A 23,574-nucleotide genomic window follows, 5' to 3' on the forward strand; every position below is an offset into this window, starting at 1 on the left:
ATGGGTGACATTCTGGTCCAGTTCTATTGGGTACATTCTGTGTGAGTTTTTAGAATACTGTGATAAAACTTGGCTGAATTCAGGATGCCTTAGGGAAAGGGGGTGGTGGAAGACAGCTGAAGTGCACATAGTTCAAGGTAGATTTCGCATCAGATTTTGCAACACTGGAATATGGTGAGCACAGACACAACATTTTTTTAAAAAATCCAAGTGACTCCAAAGGAAGTAAACTAAAATTTTAATGGTTAGATTTTTCTCCAGACCCAGTGTTGACTAAATACAGTTTTGGTCTATACAACAGAAAAGGTAATAATGATGGAATTCCATAATACATTTTAGCTTATCAAATTATATCCCACACCCATTTTCCATCCTCTTATCTGTTGATTCCACTATCCTCTATCATCTGCACATCTGGTGAGGACATAGGATGGAACATTTTAAATGGTTGTTGCCAAGTTGTGAAACTTCCTTCCATGGGAGGTTTGGTTTGCCCTCTCCCTGCTATCTTTCCGCCAGTAGGCAAAGACTTTTCAATTTAGATGGGCCTTTGGCAACTTGTTATAGCACACACAGCCTTTATTGGGTGGTGCTATGTACAGTATGTATTTTATCATGTTTCTACTGTGTTGTTAAAAAAGTTGTAACTCCTGCTTTAAAACACAATTGTGATTTAATTGGCTTTTTTAACTGTTGGCTTTTTTAGTTGTACTTGTCTTAAATGTGCTGGGAGAAAGACAGGATGTAAATAAATAAATTAAATAAATATTTGTCATAGCTTAACTGCTTATTAAATATAGCTGGCATCTTGTATAGCAGTTAAAGATTCTGTAAACTGGAGTTATGGATCTGTAATTGCTCTGTATTCTATTATACTACTTACATGTATAAGTCTAGAAATTTTAGTCTAAAAAATCAACCCAAAAAATCTAAGTCTAAGTACTGTAGTATAGTTTACTGAATTATATCAAAAAAAGGTATATCATCTGCAATCACCCTTTTCTCTAAATATAGTGGTGAAAGACAAGAATTTAGTCCAACCTAGGAGAACCTAAATGAAGCACTAGACCCATCAACACTTGCTGTGGCACTGCTTTTGGACTTTTGAATGCATGTTTCGGGGAAAATGTTGCTAGAGATGTCTATCCCCCTTAAGGTAGCATTGATGCTTTCTTCTCTCCACAAAATGACCCTAGATTTATCCATGAGTCATATGAAAATTCCTTAATTTTGGCCTGCAAACCTTCTCTTGACTTACATGTGAGATCAATTTATAAATGAATATATAGGACATATCTTCATGATTATGACACTATTGCCATGATGGTAACGGGCCCTCTAACAACCCCCCCCCCCTTAAACTCTAGGGAGCTGCTGCTTCAGGCAAAGGTTTTGACAATGAGTAGCAGGGCTCTGTAACAATTTCTCATTGTCCTGCAGATCACTGATGGGAAGGATCTGGAAACATCATCCTGTTTTGCTTCAATTGACAGCAAAATAGACCTCCATTGCTCAAATAAGTGATGGCTGTTAAAGTGGGTTTAGAGGAGTCAGGCAGGAGACAATACTTTGCATTTGTAACTAAGACTGCATTTACACTGTTGAATTAGTGGAGTGTGACACCACTTTAATTGCCATGGTACAGTTCTATGCAATCCTGGGAGCCATAGTTTGGTGAGGGACTGGCACTCCTTGGCAGAGAAGACAAAAAACCTTGTAAAGATGCAACTCCCATATTTCTATAGTGCTGATCCATGGCCTTTGAAGTGGAATCAAACTGTATTAATTCTGCATTGTAGATCCACAAAATAATGTGGGAGGACCTACAAAGACCTGGTGAAATATTATCTCTAGAATTTCTATGTTAACTTCTGGTAAAGTTGCACCGGAGTACCTAGAGATTCTCTAGAAAGAATATATTAATCAAGTCTATAAATAATCAAATCCACTAAAAGTTAAAACTGCAAATATGGAGATCTGACAGCATTTCAGTGGTTAGGGTATAGTGCAAGTGCACCATCATACCACATACTCTGGTTTTTGTAACATTTCTATAGTATTAGAACATCAAATCATTTCAATGTGTTTGGAAAGTTGTCTGGCTTTGATTTATTAATTAGAGAGATTTGGTCTCCTTTTGCTTTCTGTTCCAACACCTAATCAGTTTCATCTTTTTTTAAAAAAAATTTTTTGGTTTAAACTTTATGCTTAATAATGACAACTGTTTTAACATAGGTTTTGTTTATGATCTAAGAAATCCTCCATTCAAATCTTTTACCAGCCAGCAATTCACTGGGTATACTTCAGCAAGAGCCAGACACCCAGCCTCAGTTTTCTATTTGTAATAATAGCAATGACAGTATCCATAAAAACAACAGTGACCTATTTTACAAGGCTATTGCAAGAATTGATGAGTGCAAGTGAAGAAGCTGAAATATGATTGATTAATGCTGCTATATGTTACCATCACAGCACATAATATAAGGCCCAAAACTAACTTTTTAAGCTGAGGCCCCTCAGACTGTTCGGGGTCTGAACTACAGTTTGAGAAAAACATGAATGACTTTCTATGCACACTGCGCCTATCTTATTTGCAGTGCAGTGCAAAAAAATATTTAAAAAGAAGAACAATGTTCATAAATTTACCAGTATTTCAATGGGAAGCGTGGGCCTGCTTTTGGCTGAGTCAAGTTAATTAAGATAGTTGTTGCTGTGTGTCTTCAAGTCATTTCAGATTTAAGGTGGACCCTAAGTCTAAAGTTTAGGGTGAGGGTGGGGAAATGATCTTGGAGGGACGTATCCAGCACACGAGCATTAGTTTGGGGACTCCTAAGTTAGAGCATAGCATATGGCCATCACTTTGTTCAAAATTATCAGCTCTCCACTTTCTCAGAAATCAGCTGCTGCCTATATCTGGAAATGCTTGGGATTAAAGCTCATATCTGGTTCTGTAACTTTCTAAAGAGCTGTCAAATAAAAAAAAAAGTGTGAATGTTTGTTTTCTGCCCAGAAGACAGGAATGGACAGTTACAGTAGAGTAAATTTCAGCCGATATTTATTTTATTTATTTATTTATTTATTTACTTTGCTTATATACCGCTGTATCTCAAGCCCGAAGGCGACTCACGGCGGTTCACAAACAGTAAAAACAGTAGAAACAGCAGTGGTTCCATACAACATATAACAATTGACTTAACACATTATCCATAAATTACCAATAAGCAATTACAATGCACAATTATTACAAAAAACAACCGTACCCAATCTTCTCATCATCCAAGCGTAGTCCAGGTTCGTCGTCCATTGTTCCATTCCTATGTTCCATTACCAGATTGCACTAAATTACTCAAACGCCTGCACAAACATCCAGGTCTTCACCTTTTTGCGGAATACCATTAGAGATGGTGCTAGTCTAATGTCCGTAGGAAGGGCGTTCCACAGCCGAGGAGCCACCACCGAGAAGGCCCTATCTCTCGTCCCTGCCAGCCGAGCTTGAGAAGCAGGTGGGATCGAGAGCAGGGTCTCCCCGGAAGATCTCAAAGTCCTGGTGGGTTCATAGGCAGAGATGCGGTCAGATAGGTAGCTAGGGCCGGAACCGTTTAGGGCTTTAAAGGCCAACGCCAGCACTTTGAATTCAGCCCGGTAGCAGATTGGTAGCCAGTGGAGTTGGCGCAACAGGGGGGTTGTATGCTCCCTGCGCTCCGCTCCTGTTAAAATCATGGCTGCCGAGCGTTGGACTAGTTGGAGCTTCCGAGCTGTCTTCAAAGGCAACCCCACGTAGAGAGCGTTGCAGTAGTCTAAACGGGATGTAACCAGAGCGTGGACTACCGTGGCCAAGTCAGACTTCCCAAGGTATGGGCGCAGCTGGCGCACAAGCTTTAGCTGTGCAAATGCTCCCCTGGTCACCGCTGAAACCTGGGGTTCCAGGCTCAGCGATGAGTCCAGGGTCACACCCAAGCTGCGAACCTGCATCTTCAGGGGGAGTGCGGCCCCATCCAACACAGGCTGTAACCCTATGCCCTGTTCGGCCTTGCGACTGACCAGGAGTACCTCTGTCTTGTCTGGATTCAATTTCAATTTGTTCGCCCTCATCCAGACCGTCACAGCGGCCAGGCACCGGTTCAGGACCTGGACAGCCTCCTTAGTAGCAGGTGGAAAGGAGTGACAGAGTTGGACATCATCCGCGTACAGATGACACCGTACCCCGAAACTCCGGATGATCTCCCCCAGCGGCTTCATGTAGATGTTAAACAACATGGGAGACAATATTGAGCCCTGAGGAACCCCACAAGACAATGGTTGTGGGGTTGACCAGGTGTCCCCCAACAACACCTTCTGAGATCGACCCTCCAGAAATGACCGGAGCCACTGCAAAACAGTACCTCCAAGACCCATCCCTGCGAGGCGTCCCAGAAGGATATATATTTACAATAAGATATATGCATTGTGTATATTATTAACAATAAGATATATGCATTGTAACGAGAATCCATTACACTATGTAACAAAATTTGAAAAAAAATATCCTCTTTTGAAAGAGTTATTTCCTCTTTATAACTGCACCTTACTTATTTTGAAAGTAGTTGTTTTATTCCAGAAACTTTGTTTTTGTGGCTGCCACAAACTATGTTGAATTGGTTTAGACTCGATAAGATATTCATTGAAAAGCTATAGCAAAATGTGCTGCAGGATGTCCCACAAAATGATGTTTTTGCAGTTTCATAAACTTTCTCCATGTTTTTATGATAGATCCCATTAGGAATGACATTTATAATCCAGGAACAAAATCATGTTACATAGTGCTAGGTAGGCTGTATTCCTCTTTGCTTGAGGTTTTTAAGCCTACTTTTGTATATATTTCCTATAATGAATAAAGAATGGGACTATATGAATTCAGTAGTGAATTTATAAATTTCTGTCGTAGTAAAATCCTTTTATCCAATATGGCCTAGGTCTCTTCCTAATACTCTGTTAGCTAGGTCATGCATACTCCAGTTGAATGCACAGGATGCAGATGGTGTTTGAGTGGATAATCATTTCAGGATTTCATACTATAGATTACAGTTTTCCTTTAGATAAAGCAAATGTCCTTGGGGAGATTGTCTGTGTCATGTTGGAAAGGTACCACAGATCAGATTCACGGTATCCCTGAAGAAGAATTTGATGTTGCTTTGTGTTGTTTTTTCGACATCCTTTCCCACAGAATGTTACACATCTGTTTTCAGATAATTCTATGGGTGTTCCATCCCCTAGGATATTTCAGTATTTGTGTGTATGTTTTGCTCAGACTTAATTCATAGAATAGATTCTATAGTCTATGAATGAGACAGAAAATGTATTTATTGCTTTGTTGCTTCTGTTTGCTACATCCTGAGTAATTAGCTGTAACTTAATTTTCATATATAATATCGTTAGCATTAGAGATGTTACATAGACATTTGTGCACTTTGGTGTCTTATATGACCATCTTATATCAACTAAAAATCAAGTTGTTCAAGTGCATTAAAGCTGATGGGAGTCAAAGCTTTCGGCTCTGATACATTTAATAGGAATTAAAGGATGCTATAAGTTTTCCGTATGAACACTACTGTGTTCCTCTGCCTTGTCCTCCATATACTTCCCACACACTGTTTGACTTTACTATGTAGCTAGGCCCATCAGGTCTGTTTAGTTCCAGCTGCCACTGATTTGTCATATAACACAAAATATATAGATGAGAAGCCTTCCCTAGCTAATAACAGACTGTCTAGGAAATAAATAGAGATATCACCTCTAAATTGAGGAGCCCCCGGTGGCTCAGTGGGCTAAGCCCTTGTGCTAGCAGGACTGAAGACCGACAGGTCCAGGTTTGAATCCGGGGAGAGCATGGATGAGCTCCCTCTGTCAGCTCCATATCCTCATATCCTCATGTAGGGACACGAGAGAAGCCTCCCACAAGGATGGTAAAACATCAAAATATCCAGGCATCCCCTAGGCAACATCCTTGCAGATGGCCAATTCTCTCATACCAGGAGCAACTTGCAGTTTCCCAAGTTGCTCCTGACACAAAAAAAACCCTAAATTTAAATTCTGTTCTTATTACAATGTACATTGAAGTCAATCCAGTTATGTTTACTCTTATCATAGTGTTTTCCTGGAAAGATTCAGAAGACGTTTGCCACTGTGTTTCTCTAAACTGAGACAGTCACCCAGTGGGTTTCCACATTTGAATGGGGATTCAGACCTGGTCTCCTGGCATCCTAGGGCCAATCCATACAGCCATATAACTCAGAATATCAAGGCAGATAATCCACAATCCATCCAGGCCCATGAAGCATATGAAATAACTTTGAAATCTTGGCACCACCAGTTACTATTTATTTATTTATACCTTGTATAAATGTGTTTATTTTTGTCCTGCCTTATGGTTGTTAGTGCCCAAGGCAGCTAACAACTATAAGAACACAATAAAATCATTTATAAAAGCTATAGCAAAGATAAGCAACAGCCAATTAAAAATGAAAGCTGGGGAAAACCACAGTAGAGGTTGTTTAAAAAATAATGACCCGGTTTAAAATTAGTCAACTCATCAGATGAAAATCCTGGTAGAAAAGAAAGTCTTTTACAGCTCAATGGAAAGCTAACAGAATATTCTGTTTGAGATAGATTTCCCAAAGCCATGGAGCAGTCACTAAAAAGACCTTGTCCTGAGTCCCTGACAACTACATTCTACAAAAATTCAGGAGGCAGAGGAAAACCTTTCCTGATAATTTATAGATCCATATCGGATTCCCAGCATCAGAAATTGTGAGACCTTTGCAGACATTTTGTGGCCTGCCAGAGAACCCTTACAAAGTACCCTATGGTTGGCTGTGGGGGGGGGGGGGGTCAGTGGTAAAGAGGGAAAGAAAACCCCTGCAGTTCATTTAAAGTAAGGATAATGCTTGTTTTAAATCAGATATACATTTAACCACACCACAATGCTTCTTTTAAGTTTTTTTGGTCTCTGGCCCCATAAAAGTTGCCCGCCTCTTAACTAGATACAGAGAATATCTAAGTACCTGGAGAAGAAAGTATTCCAGGCAACTAGTTCTCTCTGTTTGATACTTTAAATACCTTGATTAGCATTTTTGAACTGAAGCTCAAAATAAAATGCAATCAATGTAAATATGATTAACAAAAGAATCACATGCTTCCAATTCCCAGCTTAGTTGCAGCACTCTGTATTGATTAAAATTTCCAAACATTTTTCAGACACAGCTCCATATAGAGTGTCCTATGTGAGAAGTAATGAAATGTATGGCACTGTGGCTGAATCAGAGATATCAGGAATAGACAGGACTGGTATATCAACTTAGTTGTAAACTCATCTCGCCATCCAATTAATCCTATCATAGCACAGGAGCACTTTCAACATTGAGACTGAATATTTAAAAGCACAATGCATCACTGGAAGATGACACAATTGGAAGTGTTGCTCTTGACCATACATTCTCATGTATTAACTTCTGATGTAGAGCCCTTCTACACAAGCCCAAAAATGCAGAAGTAACCAGACTAAAAGGGGGAGGGTGCCTAGTTGACATTTGCCGAAAATGCGCACTGCATAACATTAATGGTCAAAAAAATGTGTTTAAAAGGTGTGCCAAAATCTGATTTTAGTTGAAAATGTGAGAGCGCATCTCAGAGAGTTAATTTAAAGAATTAAAAGAAAACCTCTGGCGGATGTCTCACATTCATCTTGCTGATTTCTAAATTCTGCTACAATTGAACTTGTCAGGACACCAGGGGAGCATTTACCAGGACTGACAGCTCCATGTCTGGACTCTCCTTAAAGTCCTGTGATTTTTAACCCACTTATTGGTCCCAGATTATGAGGCTGTCTGGAAGGTCCCATAGTCTGCTCTTGGCATACTATTATTTTATGAAGCTGAGAGTTTTGGTTCCAAAGTTATCTTTGTAGAAGTCTTCCCATGCCAGGAAGAATCAATTTTTTTTTATGACACAATAATGGCATTGGAGAGCTCCTGGATATTGCTGGGCACTTTTTTATATATTGGCAAAGGCACCTAGCTAACAAGGAAGAAGAAGGGGGTGACCCCCTTTATTTTTTGTGGTCACACAGAGATTTTTGCTGACATCAGCAAAGGCACCCAGGGATTGGCAGGAGTTTTTTGGGACCTCCATGGCTGTCTGCTCTGGAGACCAGATGGAAACACAGATTAATTGCCTTCTTTGTGCCCCAAAGAATGCAGGGGAAAAGGGGGCAGCAGCCACAGCCTAGGTAGACAGTGGACTGCTCTGAATTACAACTGAAGCTGTCCACACTAACTCCAGACTACAGGGCTGCTCTGGAGTTTGCTGAAACTTCTGGAGCATTCCCCAACTTCTCCTAATGTGGAGTAAAACTGGGCCAACCAGTTTTTTGACCATGTTACATGCAGAGGCCTTTGGACATCCAAGAGTGATGAGTGGCTTCTTGCTCTATACAACCAGTGTCCCTGCCAAAGTGGGACATTTGGAGGGTATGGAATTTGTATTTATCACATTTATCTTCATAATGTGTGAAGCACCCTGTCTTGTGAACTAAGCTAAAAGGACAGCATATATTCTATCTGTAAAGGGAATCATGGATGTAGAACATTCTGAGAAATACATTGTGATTTAAAAGTAGAAAACTTTTCTGTTTCTTGTCCTCATGTGATTTATTGAAGTAAAAAGTACAACAGCTATCACAACCACCACTAGCTTTCTCCCCATGCTCCAACAGCAAGACCTTTGTGTTTCTGGGATGTTTAAAGTAATGCACCAATATAAAAATAATGGTACAAGTGTGTTGACATCCTGCTTGGCAGCCGGAGCTGCTTAGTCATTTTAATCAATGGAGATATGCACAACAGTTAGAAGTTTGCAAAGGTCAAAGAAGCGACTGTCTTTTCAGCTTTGAATCAGCAAAGATTTTCCAGTTTCTTGCAGACATAATGCCAAGCTTGCATCTGCGTGTCTGCCTTTTTCATTTCTTTGAAGCAGCACAGTAATTAATGAAAGGGCAAATCACACCACATTGAGCAGTAAACGACTGCACTGGGCCACTTCCTTCCTGTTTTTTTCTTTCCTACAACAGACACTTTTAAAAAGAGCTTTCAGGCCTATTTATATATAAAAATGTGCCAGTGAGCATTATAGGACCATTAAACATGTAATGAATTAATTGTGGAACAGAAATTTATACAATAGCACCACTACAATTACCGCTCTTTCAAATGAACTTTAGTGTAAATGAGCTACTGAGCTGAAAAATGGGGAATTTGTTCAGTTACATTGATATTTATGTTTATTCTTATTATCGAGGGCTTTAAATTATACAAATTATTTAAAATTTCCAAAATGTAGCAACCAAATAGGCAACAGATAATTTGGTTGTAAGGAACTGGCTAACAAAATTTATCAATTTTCTGACAGAATGCTCCCCATAGGTTGTTTTCAAGTACAGTAGAACCTTGATTTAAGAGCAGCCTGTTTTAAGAGTATTTGAGTTAAGGTTGTAAGTGGAAAAACTGCTGCTCCTCTTTCTACAAATTTATTCATGAATTACTATATTCTTTGCTCCCATTTATTTACATAAAATCAAGCAGACAGTTTAACATACAAAATTGTGATCTTATTGAGATCTGATCTGTAAATCACTGACAGTTAATGTGTAAGTTGGAGCCCCCGGTGGCGCAGTGTGTTAAACCCCTGTGCCGGCAGGACTGAAGGCCGACAGGTTGCAGGTTCAAATCTGGGGAGAGGCGGATGAGCTCCCTCTATCAGCTCCAGCTCCTCATGAGGGGAAATGAGAGAAGCCTCCCACAAGGATGATAAAAACATCAAATCATCCAGGCGTCCCCTGGGCAACGCCCTTGCAGACGGCCAATTCTCTCACACCAGAAGCGACTTGCAGTTTCTCAAGTTGCTCCTGACATGACAAAAAAATGTGTAAGTTTATGATTAGATCCCATTCTAAATTATATTTATTGCATTTGTTTTCATAGTTGCCTGTCTCTCTCCTTACAGCTGTCATCCTGCTGTTGAGTTAAGAACATCCATCCGCCTCACCAATCACTTATACTTTGGGGTATATGCAGTCTTTTCAGAACTTGGAAGGGGACACTGGTATTCCTGGGATTTCTGGTTCCTTATTCTGCTGGTGACTATGCTCTGGTTTGTTCGCCTGTACCTACATTATTGTAGCCAGTGGGTCTACCTTCAAGCTATTGCAATTCCTGTCACAAAGTAAGTATGGATCTATATCAAATATTTGGGAAGCCATGAAAATAGTTTACATAAAATGTAAATAATTCTAGATCTGTACGCAATCAATCCTATTTCTACTTACTTACTACCTCATCACAAAGAGCTCAAATTGGTGGCATATCCCGATTTTCTCCCAGGTCACCCACAGAGCCAGCTGGCTCTCATCACATAATGTTGTGGAGCTGATGCATGTTGCCGGGAGGGCACCATGGGAGAGTTCCTGTCTTGCCATAGAATGCATGGGGGGAAACTCCATACACCATGTTCCCCCCCCCCCATCTGATTGCCCTGGGGTGGAGCCAGGCAAAGTCGGGCGTGGGGTACTAAATTCCCAACATCCCTCTATAAACCAGAGTGACCTTGGTGGCTGTCCAATGAGGTTATAAGTCCAGGGTCTGGAATTATTTGGTCCTCTAGATCTATGCTTCTTAAACTGTGAGTCCAAACCCTAAATGGGGTACCCTTAGCTCAGTGTTCAGGTTGCAAATTTTTTTAGCAACAATAAATCTTTTATTGTAGTGTTTACAGTAGACTCAGCAGAAAATGTTTCATTTACATTTCATAAAAAGGAGAAATCATCTAGTTTAGCAAGCCTTGCACATGGTAAGGTATCAGTAAATGTTTTTTACCTGTTTTATATTCTTATATACTTAGGGTCATGTGAAAATTATTTGCACAGAGAGAGGTTACAAGTAGAAAAAGTTTTAGAATACCTGCTCTAAATGTTATTTTGTAATTCCCAGAATTCCTCACTGCTGCCTATGGTGGTCAGATCTCCTAGGCGTTGCACTCCAATAACATCTGGAAGCCAATTGACTAAGTCAATGTGAAACAATAGTGCTAAGCTTTTGTCAGAGTTCAGAAAGGATTGAAACAACGTACTGATTTGCAGACATGAGCACCAGATTTTGTTCTTTTACCACTGATGATAAGATTAGTCAATGTGTGCAGAGCTTAAAACCAAGTACTTGTTTTTTGTTTTTGTTTTTGTTTACATTTATTCAGTTTTTCCGAAATGTGACCTTTTTCAAGTGGCAAATACTGTATTAGATGTGCTGACATAATGCTGACTTTTACCTTGTGAAATACTAGAAGTTACCTGTCTGCCATTCTTTCTGGTATGATCACAGCTTGTAGGAGAAGCTCTGTAACATTATTCCACACATCTCCTCTTTAACAAGACATTGATACCAGTAGATTGTAACACCTTATGACCTCTAGATTCTTCAGAGGAGGAAATTCTGAGTGTGCTGCATGAGAAACATAAAAAAATCAGCCTGAAAGTCTATTCAGTTTTTGTGAACAACAATTCTAATTTAGAGGCTCTGCTTGCTAAAGTGCACAAAATAGTTGTACAAGCAATTGTGTGTACCAATCAAGAAAGATTTGTCTATTTGTTTCTTGGACCCTCCACTTATCTCCCTTACTTCCAGATTCCAATTCTGTCTTTATACTGTGGATTTGTGCTATCAGAATTCTTTGCTACATACCCACGAAGAACTGGCCATGATTGTGGTGGGACCTTTGACCTTAAACGCAGTGATGCTTCTTCTGGTTCTGATGAGATGGGGCTGTCAGCTGTCATTTGGCTCTTTTCCGTCATTCTTGTCAAAACTGATCATGGCTTGGGGACTCTGGACAGTGCTCGACCCTTTGGCAGTGTTTATAGTAGATGCGGCCCTGGGGGTAAGTCACTTAAAATAACTTAGATATGAGCCCTTGATGTAGAATTTTTTTTTAATTCAATGACTCACCAAAAGATATGGCATTCTACTCCTGGCAACAGCATATTCACATTAAAAAATAAATAAAGAAGTAATATGTTAGTAATCACATATGTACCCACCCCACTTTTCATCCCCTCTGTGAAATGAATAATGCATACACTAAAGAAACAAGGGAACACATAAAATGTGATGTTGAAATAATTTCAGCAGCTTTGAGGTTTCTAATGGATATATATTTTAAAAATGAACTTAAATGAACTTTAAAATATAATATTTGCATTGAATGGCCTTACTTCTCCAAGGTAATACCTGTGGCTAAAATGTACTGATCAGACCTCAATCAGGACCTCATCGGATGGTCTTTGGGCTCTGTTTCCAGGAACTTAGGAAACTTAGGAACTTTCTGTGGGAATCCATGGTGCTCTGTTTCCTAAGTGCATGGAAACTGAGTCTAAAGACTGTTTTCAGGAGTTGGACGTTACCTGACTCCAAGCAGCAGAATGCGAGAGAAAGCGGGGAAAAGATGGGGAAAGGAGAGGTAAGCATATGGGATGGCTGGCCATTCCAGAAAACTGGGAAAGATGGGAGGAAACTGAGAAAGCGTAATTTCCCCCACCCCCCGCTTTCCTCTACTTCTCCCTGCTTTCTCCCCACCTGTCAGATTTTTTTTTGTCATGTCAGGAGTGACTTGAGAAACTGCAAGTCGCTTCTGGCCATCTGCAAGGACGTTGCCCAGGGGACGCCCAGATGATTTGATGTTTTTTTGATCATCCTGTGGGAGGCTTCTCTCATGCCCCCGCATCTGCCTCTCCCCGGATTCGAACCTGTGACCTGTGGGTCTTCAGTCCTGCCGGCACAGGGATTTAACCCACTGCGCCACTGGGGGCTCTGGTCAGATGAGCTCCTTAGAGATCATCATGTATGCACACACAGTCTGCATAACTCTAAAGATCTATAAAATACTGATGCTTGAAATAAACTTAATATATCTCTACCAGAGCAGTGAGTAGGTTCAACTGGAAGCAATTCTGTGACTTGGTAGATCCATTGGCCAAAGTTATTGTTTGTTATGCATTCCTTCCTGATTAGTTTCAGGTCTCATCCTAGTTTTCTGTTGCACCTGAAGGGCTGATATTTGAATTCTACCTAACAACATTAAGTGCACCTCTATTAAAAAAATGCATTGCTTTGCTCTGAGGGTGGCTAGGATGGCTATTGTAATACTCCAGTATAGTTTTGAATTTAGCTTGGACTAGTAAAAAATCCACAGCACCATTTGTATTAGTTTTTCTATTTATTGTTTCATTTAGGTTTACCTATCAAATGCTTTAAAACAGGGCTTGAATTGTGTTGTTAGTCACTGCTTGAAACTGTCAGTAGAATTCGTGGACTTGATCTCATTCATGACTACAATTGTTTGTTGTTGCTGTGTGTCTTCAAGTAATTTCTGGTGAACCTATCACAAGGATTCTTGACAGAATTTGTGTTTGCTTGCATTCATCTGAGGCTGCGTAATTGCATATGGCTTGCCTGAGGTCACACCATGGCTATCCATGACCAGGTAGACCTATTTGTATCCTGGTCTCCCAATGTCCTAGCGCAATTCTCAAAAACACTACACCATGTTGGCTCCTGCTACAACTTTATCGGCATTACTGCTTCAAATGTTAGGAACATGAATGCTGGTTTCTGACTTTATAGCTTTATACTTTGTGAATCTTCTTTTTGACTGGATCTACACTGCCATATAATGCAGTCCCAGAATGCAGATTAACTCCACTGAGCTGGATTATGTGAGTCTACAGTGCCATATAATCCAGTTCAATGCAGTTAATCCACATTCTGAAACTGCATTATTTCACAGTGTAGATCCATCTTTCCTCTCTCTTATTGGAGAACACATACATTGGCATTAATATGGATAACTTAATTCAGATATTACATCACACACACACACACACTTGTCCGCATGCAGAAAGCAACTGCTGGAACTAAAATGACTGTTAGAGTAAACCAGCTTGCAAGGCTGTACTTCACATTTGTTTGTAAACACTAAGGAGGTATAAAATTCAGGAGCTCCATTATAAGTTTTAAAAAAGTTTTTTCTATGATTTAGAAGGTGGGAGTTTTTTTCTCAGGCCTCCCCACTCTTTCACCTTGTTGCTTTGTCTTTGTGGTTGAATCATGACTAAATCCAACTTTGATAGCCTACTTGCACCACAATAATACTCTCTCCTTTTTAAACCTCCCTCCTAATTTTCTTCATGCCATGCACAAATCTTCTCCAGAGGATTTTGAAGCTGCATGGGGACTAGTGAGAGCAAATAAGTAGAATCATGCTCTTTCTCATTCTACTCAGTGTGACCTTTTCAAATTTAAGGAGAAAGATTTGAAACTAAAAATCAGTCAGGACAGAATTCCAGAATCCTATCTATTGGGTCTTATGTTCGCTACCAGATTCCTGAATCACTAAAAGTTATATTTGGGGACAGATGGAGGCATCTGGTTTTTACCCACAACTTTCAGATTTATTGAAACAAATGCTGACCCTATATTTACAAATTGCAGTTGATAGGAATAGACCTGGCTTTGCCCAATAGGTATTATTTTCACTACAAGATGCTTTAAGAACATAGCAGAACACAAGCTCCCCTGCTTCTGGTTAAAGAAAACCACAACATGAATACCGATAAATCATCTTCCATTGCAGCACAGACCTGAGAATTGAACATTTGAGGCTGCCTTCCATTTGACTTTTATTTGAGAAGTTCCGTAAAAGGCTTCTTGCTCTGAACTGAAAACTGGCCAATATTTTCCACCAAAATTACCCGCACCAGGAACACATTTAAATGAATACCACGCAAAAGGGCATATCCCATTTCCAAATGAAACTGAATCCTTTACATGTGTTTCCCATATTTGTACTTGCAATTTTGCTTCCCGCCTTTGGCATCCCTTCAACTGCTATTTCAGATTTACTTGCCAATCAATTTATTTTAGATCAAGCATTTTAAAATGTTATGTTGTGGTAATGTGACATGAGTTATTTTAATGGTCTAATATCTTTTAAAATTCTAAGTGGTCTTAACGCTTATGAAAGTTGACAGATTGATAGCTTTTGGAAAATAGGCCTCCATGTTGACTCACTTTCATTTTTTATTAAAGAGGGCAAAAATACCAATAAGTTGACAATGTTCTGGGGGGCAGGGGGAATGGGGACCTATGTGAGAAGTTAGAGGGTATAAAGTACAGGGCAATTCTGCAAGTATAGGCCACAATTAATTAGGTATCAACTTTTTAAAAATAGACCCTTTGAATGGAGCCATGGCAAAACTTGGCAGACTATAGATAAAGCTACAAGAGGTTTTGGTGGTTCAGAAACATGATATTTCCTGTTTTTTTAAAAATATCCTGCACTGAAAGATCTGAAATGTGAGGATGGAGGGGTTATGGAGAGGTTATGTCACACTGAGTAATACTGACTAATACTGTTTTCCTTCTTTGCATTTTGACTAGTGTTCTTTTGAGTTCCCATTTCACTAGGATCTTCCATTCTTCTTATTCAAAGTGGAGTGAAATAATGCTACAACACAGGTTCAATGTCAGAATTCAGGGCACATGAATGCAAAGAGGACCCATGCTCTTTAGCCTTAATGTCCAATGCCATTTACATTTTTTGTGAGGCCCAAGTGTCTCTAGAAAGAAGAAGTCCATAAATATAGCTGTAAGTAGGTTGGTTTCCATACAATATGAAAGCTGAATGATAAATTATTCTGGGTGTCTTGGAGGCTAATAGTGCGCATAGCAATATGTATATGCACCTATCTTTTAGGGATGTTCATGCTGCATATATGAATGATATGGGAGCAAGGCCATGTGATGTAGATCTGTTCCATATTTGACATGTTTTTACATATTAGCTGATTTTGAATGCCTAAATCAGGCTTCAATGTAGCATTATTCCGACGGCTTTCTGGGAATGGGGGGGGGGGGAGGGGAGAGAAATGGCATATCCCAGTTGAAAAGTTAGAGGAGCTCTGGTGTCAAACATGAATTTTGACCTAATCATATGAGTAAGTAAGTTTTTGGTGGTATGCACCAGTACATCACTACTTTTGCAATGGAGCCTACCGGCTCCCATCCCACAAGCAACTTTAGGTGGGGCTCCATTGCACAAGTACTGATAAACTGGCTGCTGCTTTTGCTGCAGCAACATGGAAGGCTTCCAATGTGGCACTGGATCAATGGGGGAAGCCAGACAGCCAATGTTTACCCCCCCCCCCGTGGGATGGGATAATGAGTTAGTCAGGTGATGCAGAGCATGGGACGATGGGTTCCTCATGCCTCCGATGGACACCGCTGGCTACATGATGCATGGGGATTCCAGGGCAAGTCTAATGAGGTTGTATGTATGTGTGAAGTGAGGGATATGCCCAAATGTCCTCCTTTTTCATTGTACTCTCATCAGATGGGCTAAATTGCGCGTCCTATGATGGTCCCACTCTATTTACGCCACAGAGCCCACCAGCTCCCATCTCATATCATCAAACTACTTTTGGTAGGGCTCCATTGTACCAGTAGAGTAGGAATGTCATATGCCACCTCTGTGGCAACACAAGTGGCTTCCTGTGTTGCATAGCCAACAACAAGGAGAAGATGCTTCCGCTGTGAAATGGGGTAAATGAGAAGCCAGGTTATTCAGGGCATGGAGCAACGGGTTTCCTATGCCCCACGCCGGATTTGTCATAATACATAGTGAATCCCATATGTAATGTGATGAGGTCAATGGTCTGTGACTAGGGCACTACAATGTTTCAATAAAAACTGGAGCTACTTTCAGACTGGAGTATGTTTTACCTAACAGAATACATTTTCTTCCAATTAAACTATAGAATTACTAAGTAGCTTTCATTTTTTCAAACATTGTTAACATAGGAAATACTTTTGGTATATCTTCCTAGTAACAATTTCCTTCCCAGTGTGGTAGAGTGATTTGAGTGTTAGACTATGATTCTAGAAACAGCCATAGAAAGCCATTGGATGACCTTGGGCAAGTCACACCGTTTCATTCCCAGAAAACTCCTTGATAGGTTTGGCTTAAAGTTACATAAACCAGAAGTAACTTGAAGACACACAACAAAAATACAGAAAGATTTCCATTCTTTTTGCAAACTTATTAAATATGTAGTACTGTTGGCTTTGGTTCCATTACATGTCTATAGTACTTTCCATGTTGAATTCTAGCCCCATAGAAATGTGAATAATGCAAAGATTTATTTACAAGTTTATACACTCTTTCCTGGCAGGTTTTCTAATTCAGAACTGCACATGATTTGTTTTCATCTAAGGGGTAAAAAAGAGAAAGGGCATTTGGTATGTTAATTAATTAATCCAGAATTAGTACACTAAGCCCAATACAAGCATGAATAATGTCCCTCATACCCTGAGAACTAGCAATGTAAGATGTAACACAACTCTTTTCGAAATAAATATAACATTTTGACCACTGGGCTAAATTGTCCCTAATGATTAGCTTCCATGCAATACTGGGTAAGATTAAGCATGTCTGTTAACATCTGTGGAACTGTGTATCATTTTAGAGCAAAAATGCCTAGAAATGAGTTGATAGCTGAAAAACTTTTTTTTCGACATTGCAGTGTGTCTCACTGTAATCCGATATGGCTAAAATGCTTACAAGTGTATCTCTGTTCATAGTGTTTAAAACTAATGATTATCCTGTGCTACCACCACTGTATTGCTATTATCGAAAAAATGGTAGAATATTAAAGGAGCTTTAAATACATTAAATACAGTTGCACAAAAGAGATCACAGTACTGGCAACCTCATGTTTCCTAAGGTCCAAAATATCATACTAAACAGGACAATTGCTGATTAGGTTGGCAATGTCAGTCCTATATTGCTGACAGTGACAACTAATTCTATTTTGTATATCGGTTGTATCTTATGTGATGTATGGTGTATTACAATGAAATCAGAAATACTATGATTATTACAGCATTACTGTATCTATTACTCCTGCACTTTGTTCCTATTTTCTTAACATGTTGTTTTTAATAAAAAAAATATTTCAGAGACTTCATTACACTGTAGATAAACCAACTGCTGATTCGACCAAGCTATACTGGCTCTTTTTACGTATAGAAGGATCAGGCTTTCCTGGTGCACTAATAACCATATTGCTTTACACAATACTTTTCATAATATCATTTATGCTGTTGTACCTGTATTTTGTGAGGTAAGCCCTTTATCATTTCAATCTTTAAAATCTTCCTTTATTTCAACTCTTCTCTATGATGTCACATTGATATTAGAAAACAGCACGCTCACAATAGACTAACTTCTCCAGCTTGCTCCAGGAGATAGATATATATTATACGTATGTACATAATATCAGCATTATGTAAAAAAGAGACAGAGTGGCTTAAGTGCTGGACTAAAATTCCACGTAATGTGAGTTAGAATCCCTTCTCAGCGGTCAAAACCCATTTCATCATGACCTTGAGCAAGTTATGCTTTTTCAGCTTAAGAGAAAGGCAGTGGCAAACCTCATCTAACTGCCAAGAAATCCCTATGCTGGGGCACCATAAACTAGAGTCAACTTGGAAGTGCAATAATAGCAAAAAATATGCCAACAGCACATAACCAGGTAGGCAGTGACTAATAACATGCTATGCTCTGGGTAATCTCTTTTGCTGATGACTTAGGCCACTTTTACACTGCCATATAAAATCCACATTATCTGCTTTGAACTGGATTGTATGGCAGTATAGACTTATATAATCCAGTTCAAAGCAGATAATATGGATTTTCTGCTTTGATAATCTGAAATGAGTCGCCTTAGGGCTGAGAATGGCGGTATACAAATGAAGTAAATAAATAAATAAATAAACAAATGGTAATGTAGAAGGGGCCCTAGTCAGGATGACATTATGACAAGTCTCCACAATGCAGCAGCCAGGTTGTTCCCTGCAACCCACCAACCTACCGTGAATTCCTTCCTAATTCCTATTATTATTATTATTATTATTATTATTATTATTATTATTACTCCCTGTTTTATTTCCCCCAAAGGGGACTCAAAGCAGCTTAACATAAAAGCATAAGGGCACAATTTAAAATAAGCAAATATACAAACATTAAAACAGCATTAAATATAGGTAAAGGTAAAGGTTTCCCCTGACATTACGTCCATTCGTGTCCAACTCTGGGTGTTGGTGCTCATCTCCATTTCTAAGCCAAAGAGCCAGCGTTATCCATAGACAACTCCAAGGTCATATGGCTAGCATGACTGCATGGAGCACTGTTACTTTCCCGCCGGAACGGTACCTATTGATCTACTCACGTTTGCATGTTTTTGAACTGCTAGGTTGGCAGAATCTGGGGCTAACAGCGGGAACTCACTGCACCACTGGGGGCTCATATAAATAGTATTAAAAATTCACAGATAAAAAAAACATTCAAATATATTCAAGGCCTATTCAAAGTTAAAACCACAGCTTATCTCTGCCAAGTTCCTTGTTTATTTTGTGGAGTGAAGACACTCTTAAGAACTCTGAACTTGGTGACACCTTCCCTAAATCCTGTGATGTTAACAGGAGATTGGGGTAGGGAAAACAAATAATTTACTTTGGATCAGTATTAGAAGAATGGTGCAATGGGAATCACTTACACTGCGTCTAAGTGCCAGCAATGCTGAGGTCCAGCCTTCCTTTTGTCCTCCATGAGTGCTAGAAGACACAGTGAAAGAGAGGGAAAGTAATAGTTAGCTTAAGGATAACGGGAATTCATAAATTCCCTATAGCATGGCTTTAGTATGCATAATGTTATTTTGTATATTTGTAAGTTTATACGGTTTGAAAATGTGTGCTTATTAAAATATTAATAGAACTCAGATACTGAAGGCTTCAATCACAACCTAGTTGTTAATGCACTGGGGGTGATATCAGTGAGATTAATGAGCAAAGACTACACTCCAAAACTCACTGCAAGTCATTTGGTGCTTAGTTGTTCATGAACAGCAATCAAATGAAGTTATTAGGATGCTAATCCACTGTATTCTTCTGCCTGGCCTGTGTTTCCCTCTTCTGAAGGAAATCTGTATGGGTGCTGTCAAGTGCATTTTTTGAACTTCTAATACTAGCTGTGTGATAATCATGTTCATATATAATCAAGATTCACATCTCTTTGTGGTTCTGGTGAAAATTATCCCACCTCTAATTCATTGTTTGCAATAGAAGAATATGTTCCATTTGAAGTTTCTCAAAGTTTTTTTATTGCTCTATGAAGGGTGGAAGAAAGAGTGTCACTGTAGGGAGGGATAGCAAAATGAGGGCTCTCCCCTCCAAACAAGAATTCTGTATCCAAATGAATTTCCCCATCAGTAACCAAATGTCTAGTATTTAAGAAAGTGAAACATTGAAAATCATTCAAACCTAAAACTCTTATATGAACAGTTGTCTCCTTACCCCTTTTCATTGGATGTCTGAACTGTATTTCTAAATGTTCAATTAAAGTTCTAAGTGCCAACAATGCTAGCGATTTCAGAAGTGAAAAAGAAATCATTTGGAGAGTGAAGTAGTTTTATTTTGGGAGCAATGTCCATGTTTTGTCCTCCTATATTATATCCTAGGAGACATATTCTCTAAACAGAGAGATAAATAACCATTGGTTGCTTCTTTGATAATGGCTGTAGTGGGCACATAAGCACAGGCAGAAAACAGTAGGACCACTTTGCTCCCTGGAGCCCCCAGTGACGCACTGGGTTAAACCCTTGTGCCAGCAGGACTGAAGACTGACAGGTCGGAGGTTCGAATCTGGGGAGAGTGTGGATGAGCTCCCTCTGTCAAGCTTCCCATAAGGATGGTAAAACATCAAAAAAATCCTGATGTCCCCTGGGCAACGTCTGTGCAAACTGCCAATTCTCTCACAACAGAAGCGACCTGCAGTTTCTCAAGTCACTCCTAACACAAAAACAAAACAACAACTTTTCTCCCTGGTTTGTTCATTATGCCATTTCTTCATTGGGATTTTGTTCATTGTGCCATTTGTCCATGGGGATTTCCCCTTCTCTATTTGTTCTTTCCTTACAAGTCAGAAAAGAAATCCTATGTCATGATTTCTTCTCTAGTGAGTTAGGAAAGAAAGGATGATGTGATGAATTGCCTACCTTTAGGCCAGGAAAACGCTCAGGAATTAGGCCCATTTTTTGCAGCCATTTTGTGTGAAGTGGTGCCTGGAAACAGCCATCTTAGGTTAGTCATTTCCTAGTGGAGGTGGAGCTTAGAAGCAGCCTGGGGGAAAATGTGGAGAACCCTTGTGATTGGTTGGGGAAAAGTGGGCGGAGCTTGGTTGAAGTGCAAAAAAATAGCTTTGAGGAGTACTTTTTAAAATCTGAAAGTTAGTTAGGTTTTGGGGTTTTAAGAAGACAGTTGGGAGAAGGAGAGTGGAAGTTAGTGAAGCCAAATGAGTTAGTTAGAGAGTTCAAGAGATATTAGGGAAGAATAGGTAGTATAGTGATTATAAAGAGATCCTAGGACTGTTTGAAGTAAAAGGATTCTAGTCAGGAAGAAGTCTTGCTAGTTTCCTGTGGGAGTTAAGAGTTGTTATTGGAAACCAAGTACTGAACTGTTTTAAAGTAACCAAATAAGTCCATCTCATTCTTGCAACCGTTACGCTTAAGTGCCTGTGTTTTTGAAAACCACACAAATAAACATTTTTGTTCTTTGTTAACAAACAACTGTCATCAGCGTGCCTCTGTGTGAAGAAGTTCCATAGCCAGTTAGGGAAACAGAGTTTCCAGATTGGTGGCAGCAACTACTTAGAAGAATCTCAATAATATTCACCCCAGTGTTCTGTGCTCTGAGTTCGAATTCAGCATCATCCAGCTTCCTTTTAATATACTGGTCAAACACAAACTGAAAACCCCTTTTGTCTTTGGTGGTAGCCTGAATCCATAGTAAAACCCCTCAGAATATTGTACATTGGTGGCAGGGTCTCTGCAGCCTTTAATTAATTAATTCAAATGAAATATATAATCTATTACAGATGGCGACCAAGGATAGGATAAACAGACAATGAAATAGTACTTCCCAGTATTTCTATTTAAGTGGGAATGATCAAGCAGGATGTGCCAGGATTCTTGTACTTTCCTGCCTTGTAACATTTTAATAGCAAATGGTGACTTATTTTTTCTACAGCATCCTGTTCTGTACCATTTGCATGCCACAAATGTCTCCTATTGCTACAAAAACCCATGCGTATGAATTTTCAGCTTATCTCTTGCAAACCGAATTGAAATGAATTCTAGTAACACAAACACATATTCTAAGCTACCAATAGCATGTTATTTTTGCTGTCTGACAGATGAGATTGCTGAAGTTGAATTGTTTGTATGCAGGTAAATCATTTATTTGTTTTTATTTTCCACTGTATGAAACTAGGGGAAATGTGCAATCTAAAATCCTACAATGGAAATTCAAATATTCTATATTCCTGGAAGCTGTACACAAGTCCAATGTACTAGTACTCTAGTTAATTAGTTTTTGTGATGTTAATGCCTCCTTAATCAGTGACTTAATAGTTCTGAATGGCTTTATAAGTTTTAGCTGCTGTCGTTTATTACTTAGGAAAATTAATTTAAATTAAAACATTTGTAAGGCAGATTTTTATGAGAATATTATGAACATTTTCATTGTCAAGGGAACAGGTGTGGGTTCATCAAGGATTCTTTCCCTTCTGGATCAATCTTTCCATAATGTTTTACAATAAAGGGGAAAAGTGCTTCATTGGCCAATGTATCTTTTAAAATTCTTCATAACACAATAATAAAGCAAAGCATGCATAACAAAACTGGTTACATTATGGAAGGTTTCCAAAGCATGTTGCTCTTTGGGAAAAAATGGAAAGCATTGAACACAATACAATTATACCTGCATTTTGAAAGAGAAAGCATTCTTGTTTTATTGTTCACTGAAATGTCTATTGATAAATTCATTTTGGAGTGGCTACAGAACCAGTTTTGTGGTACATTGAAATATCTAGACTTAATGTGCCAATAAATATACATCATAAAGTTTGCATTTTTGCCTATTTGCATTTCAGAATGTATCTCATTCAAATGCTTTTTATACCCAAAATTAATTTAGTACTTGCAATCTTCCCATTTTGAGTGGCGAATAACATGAACCAACCCACCTGTACTGCTAATAATGATTTTCAGATTGCTTATGAGTTAGTTTATCTCAGAGTATAGAATAAAATGGATAACTAACTAGTGCTGGAATCTTGCATGCAATTACCTGTGGGCAAGTCTCATGCAATTCAGTAGGTCTTATGAATAGACGTGTAACTGAATATTACTCTAGAAACTGCAAGATGTTAGATAAAGGCATATGTTTTTCTACAATTTACGCTCCCTGCAACACATCTAGAAGCAGCTTCTGGTCCATTACATGAATATAGGGCTAATGCAGACAAGCCCTTAGAAAAGATGCAATGTTTACTGATCTTTCGTGAACAATTCCTCCGGAAAGAGCCTCCAGTGGCACAGTG

At 39.2% G+C, this 23,574-nt stretch overlaps 1 protein-coding gene across 1 annotated transcript in view; it reads left to right on the plus strand.

Annotated features, from left to right (window-relative positions):
* The window catches only part of LOC132774583 (uncharacterized), a 196,708-nt gene that overhangs the window by 127,375 nt on the left and 45,759 nt on the right, over positions 1–23,574 (plus strand). The window contains exons 15-17 of the mRNA XM_067467513.1: positions 10,036–10,254; positions 11,709–11,961; positions 18,096–18,259. Coding sequence (XP_067323614.1) covers positions 10,036–10,254; positions 11,709–11,961; positions 18,096–18,259 — 636 coding nt within the window. The remainder of the gene's footprint in view (positions 1–10,035; positions 10,255–11,708; positions 11,962–18,095; positions 18,260–23,574) is intronic.

Source organism: Anolis sagrei, chromosome 4, assembly GCF_037176765.1.
Source record: "Anolis sagrei isolate rAnoSag1 chromosome 4, rAnoSag1.mat, whole genome shotgun sequence".
Classification (NCBI taxonomy): Eukaryota; Metazoa; Chordata; class Lepidosauria; order Squamata; family Dactyloidae; genus Anolis; species Anolis sagrei.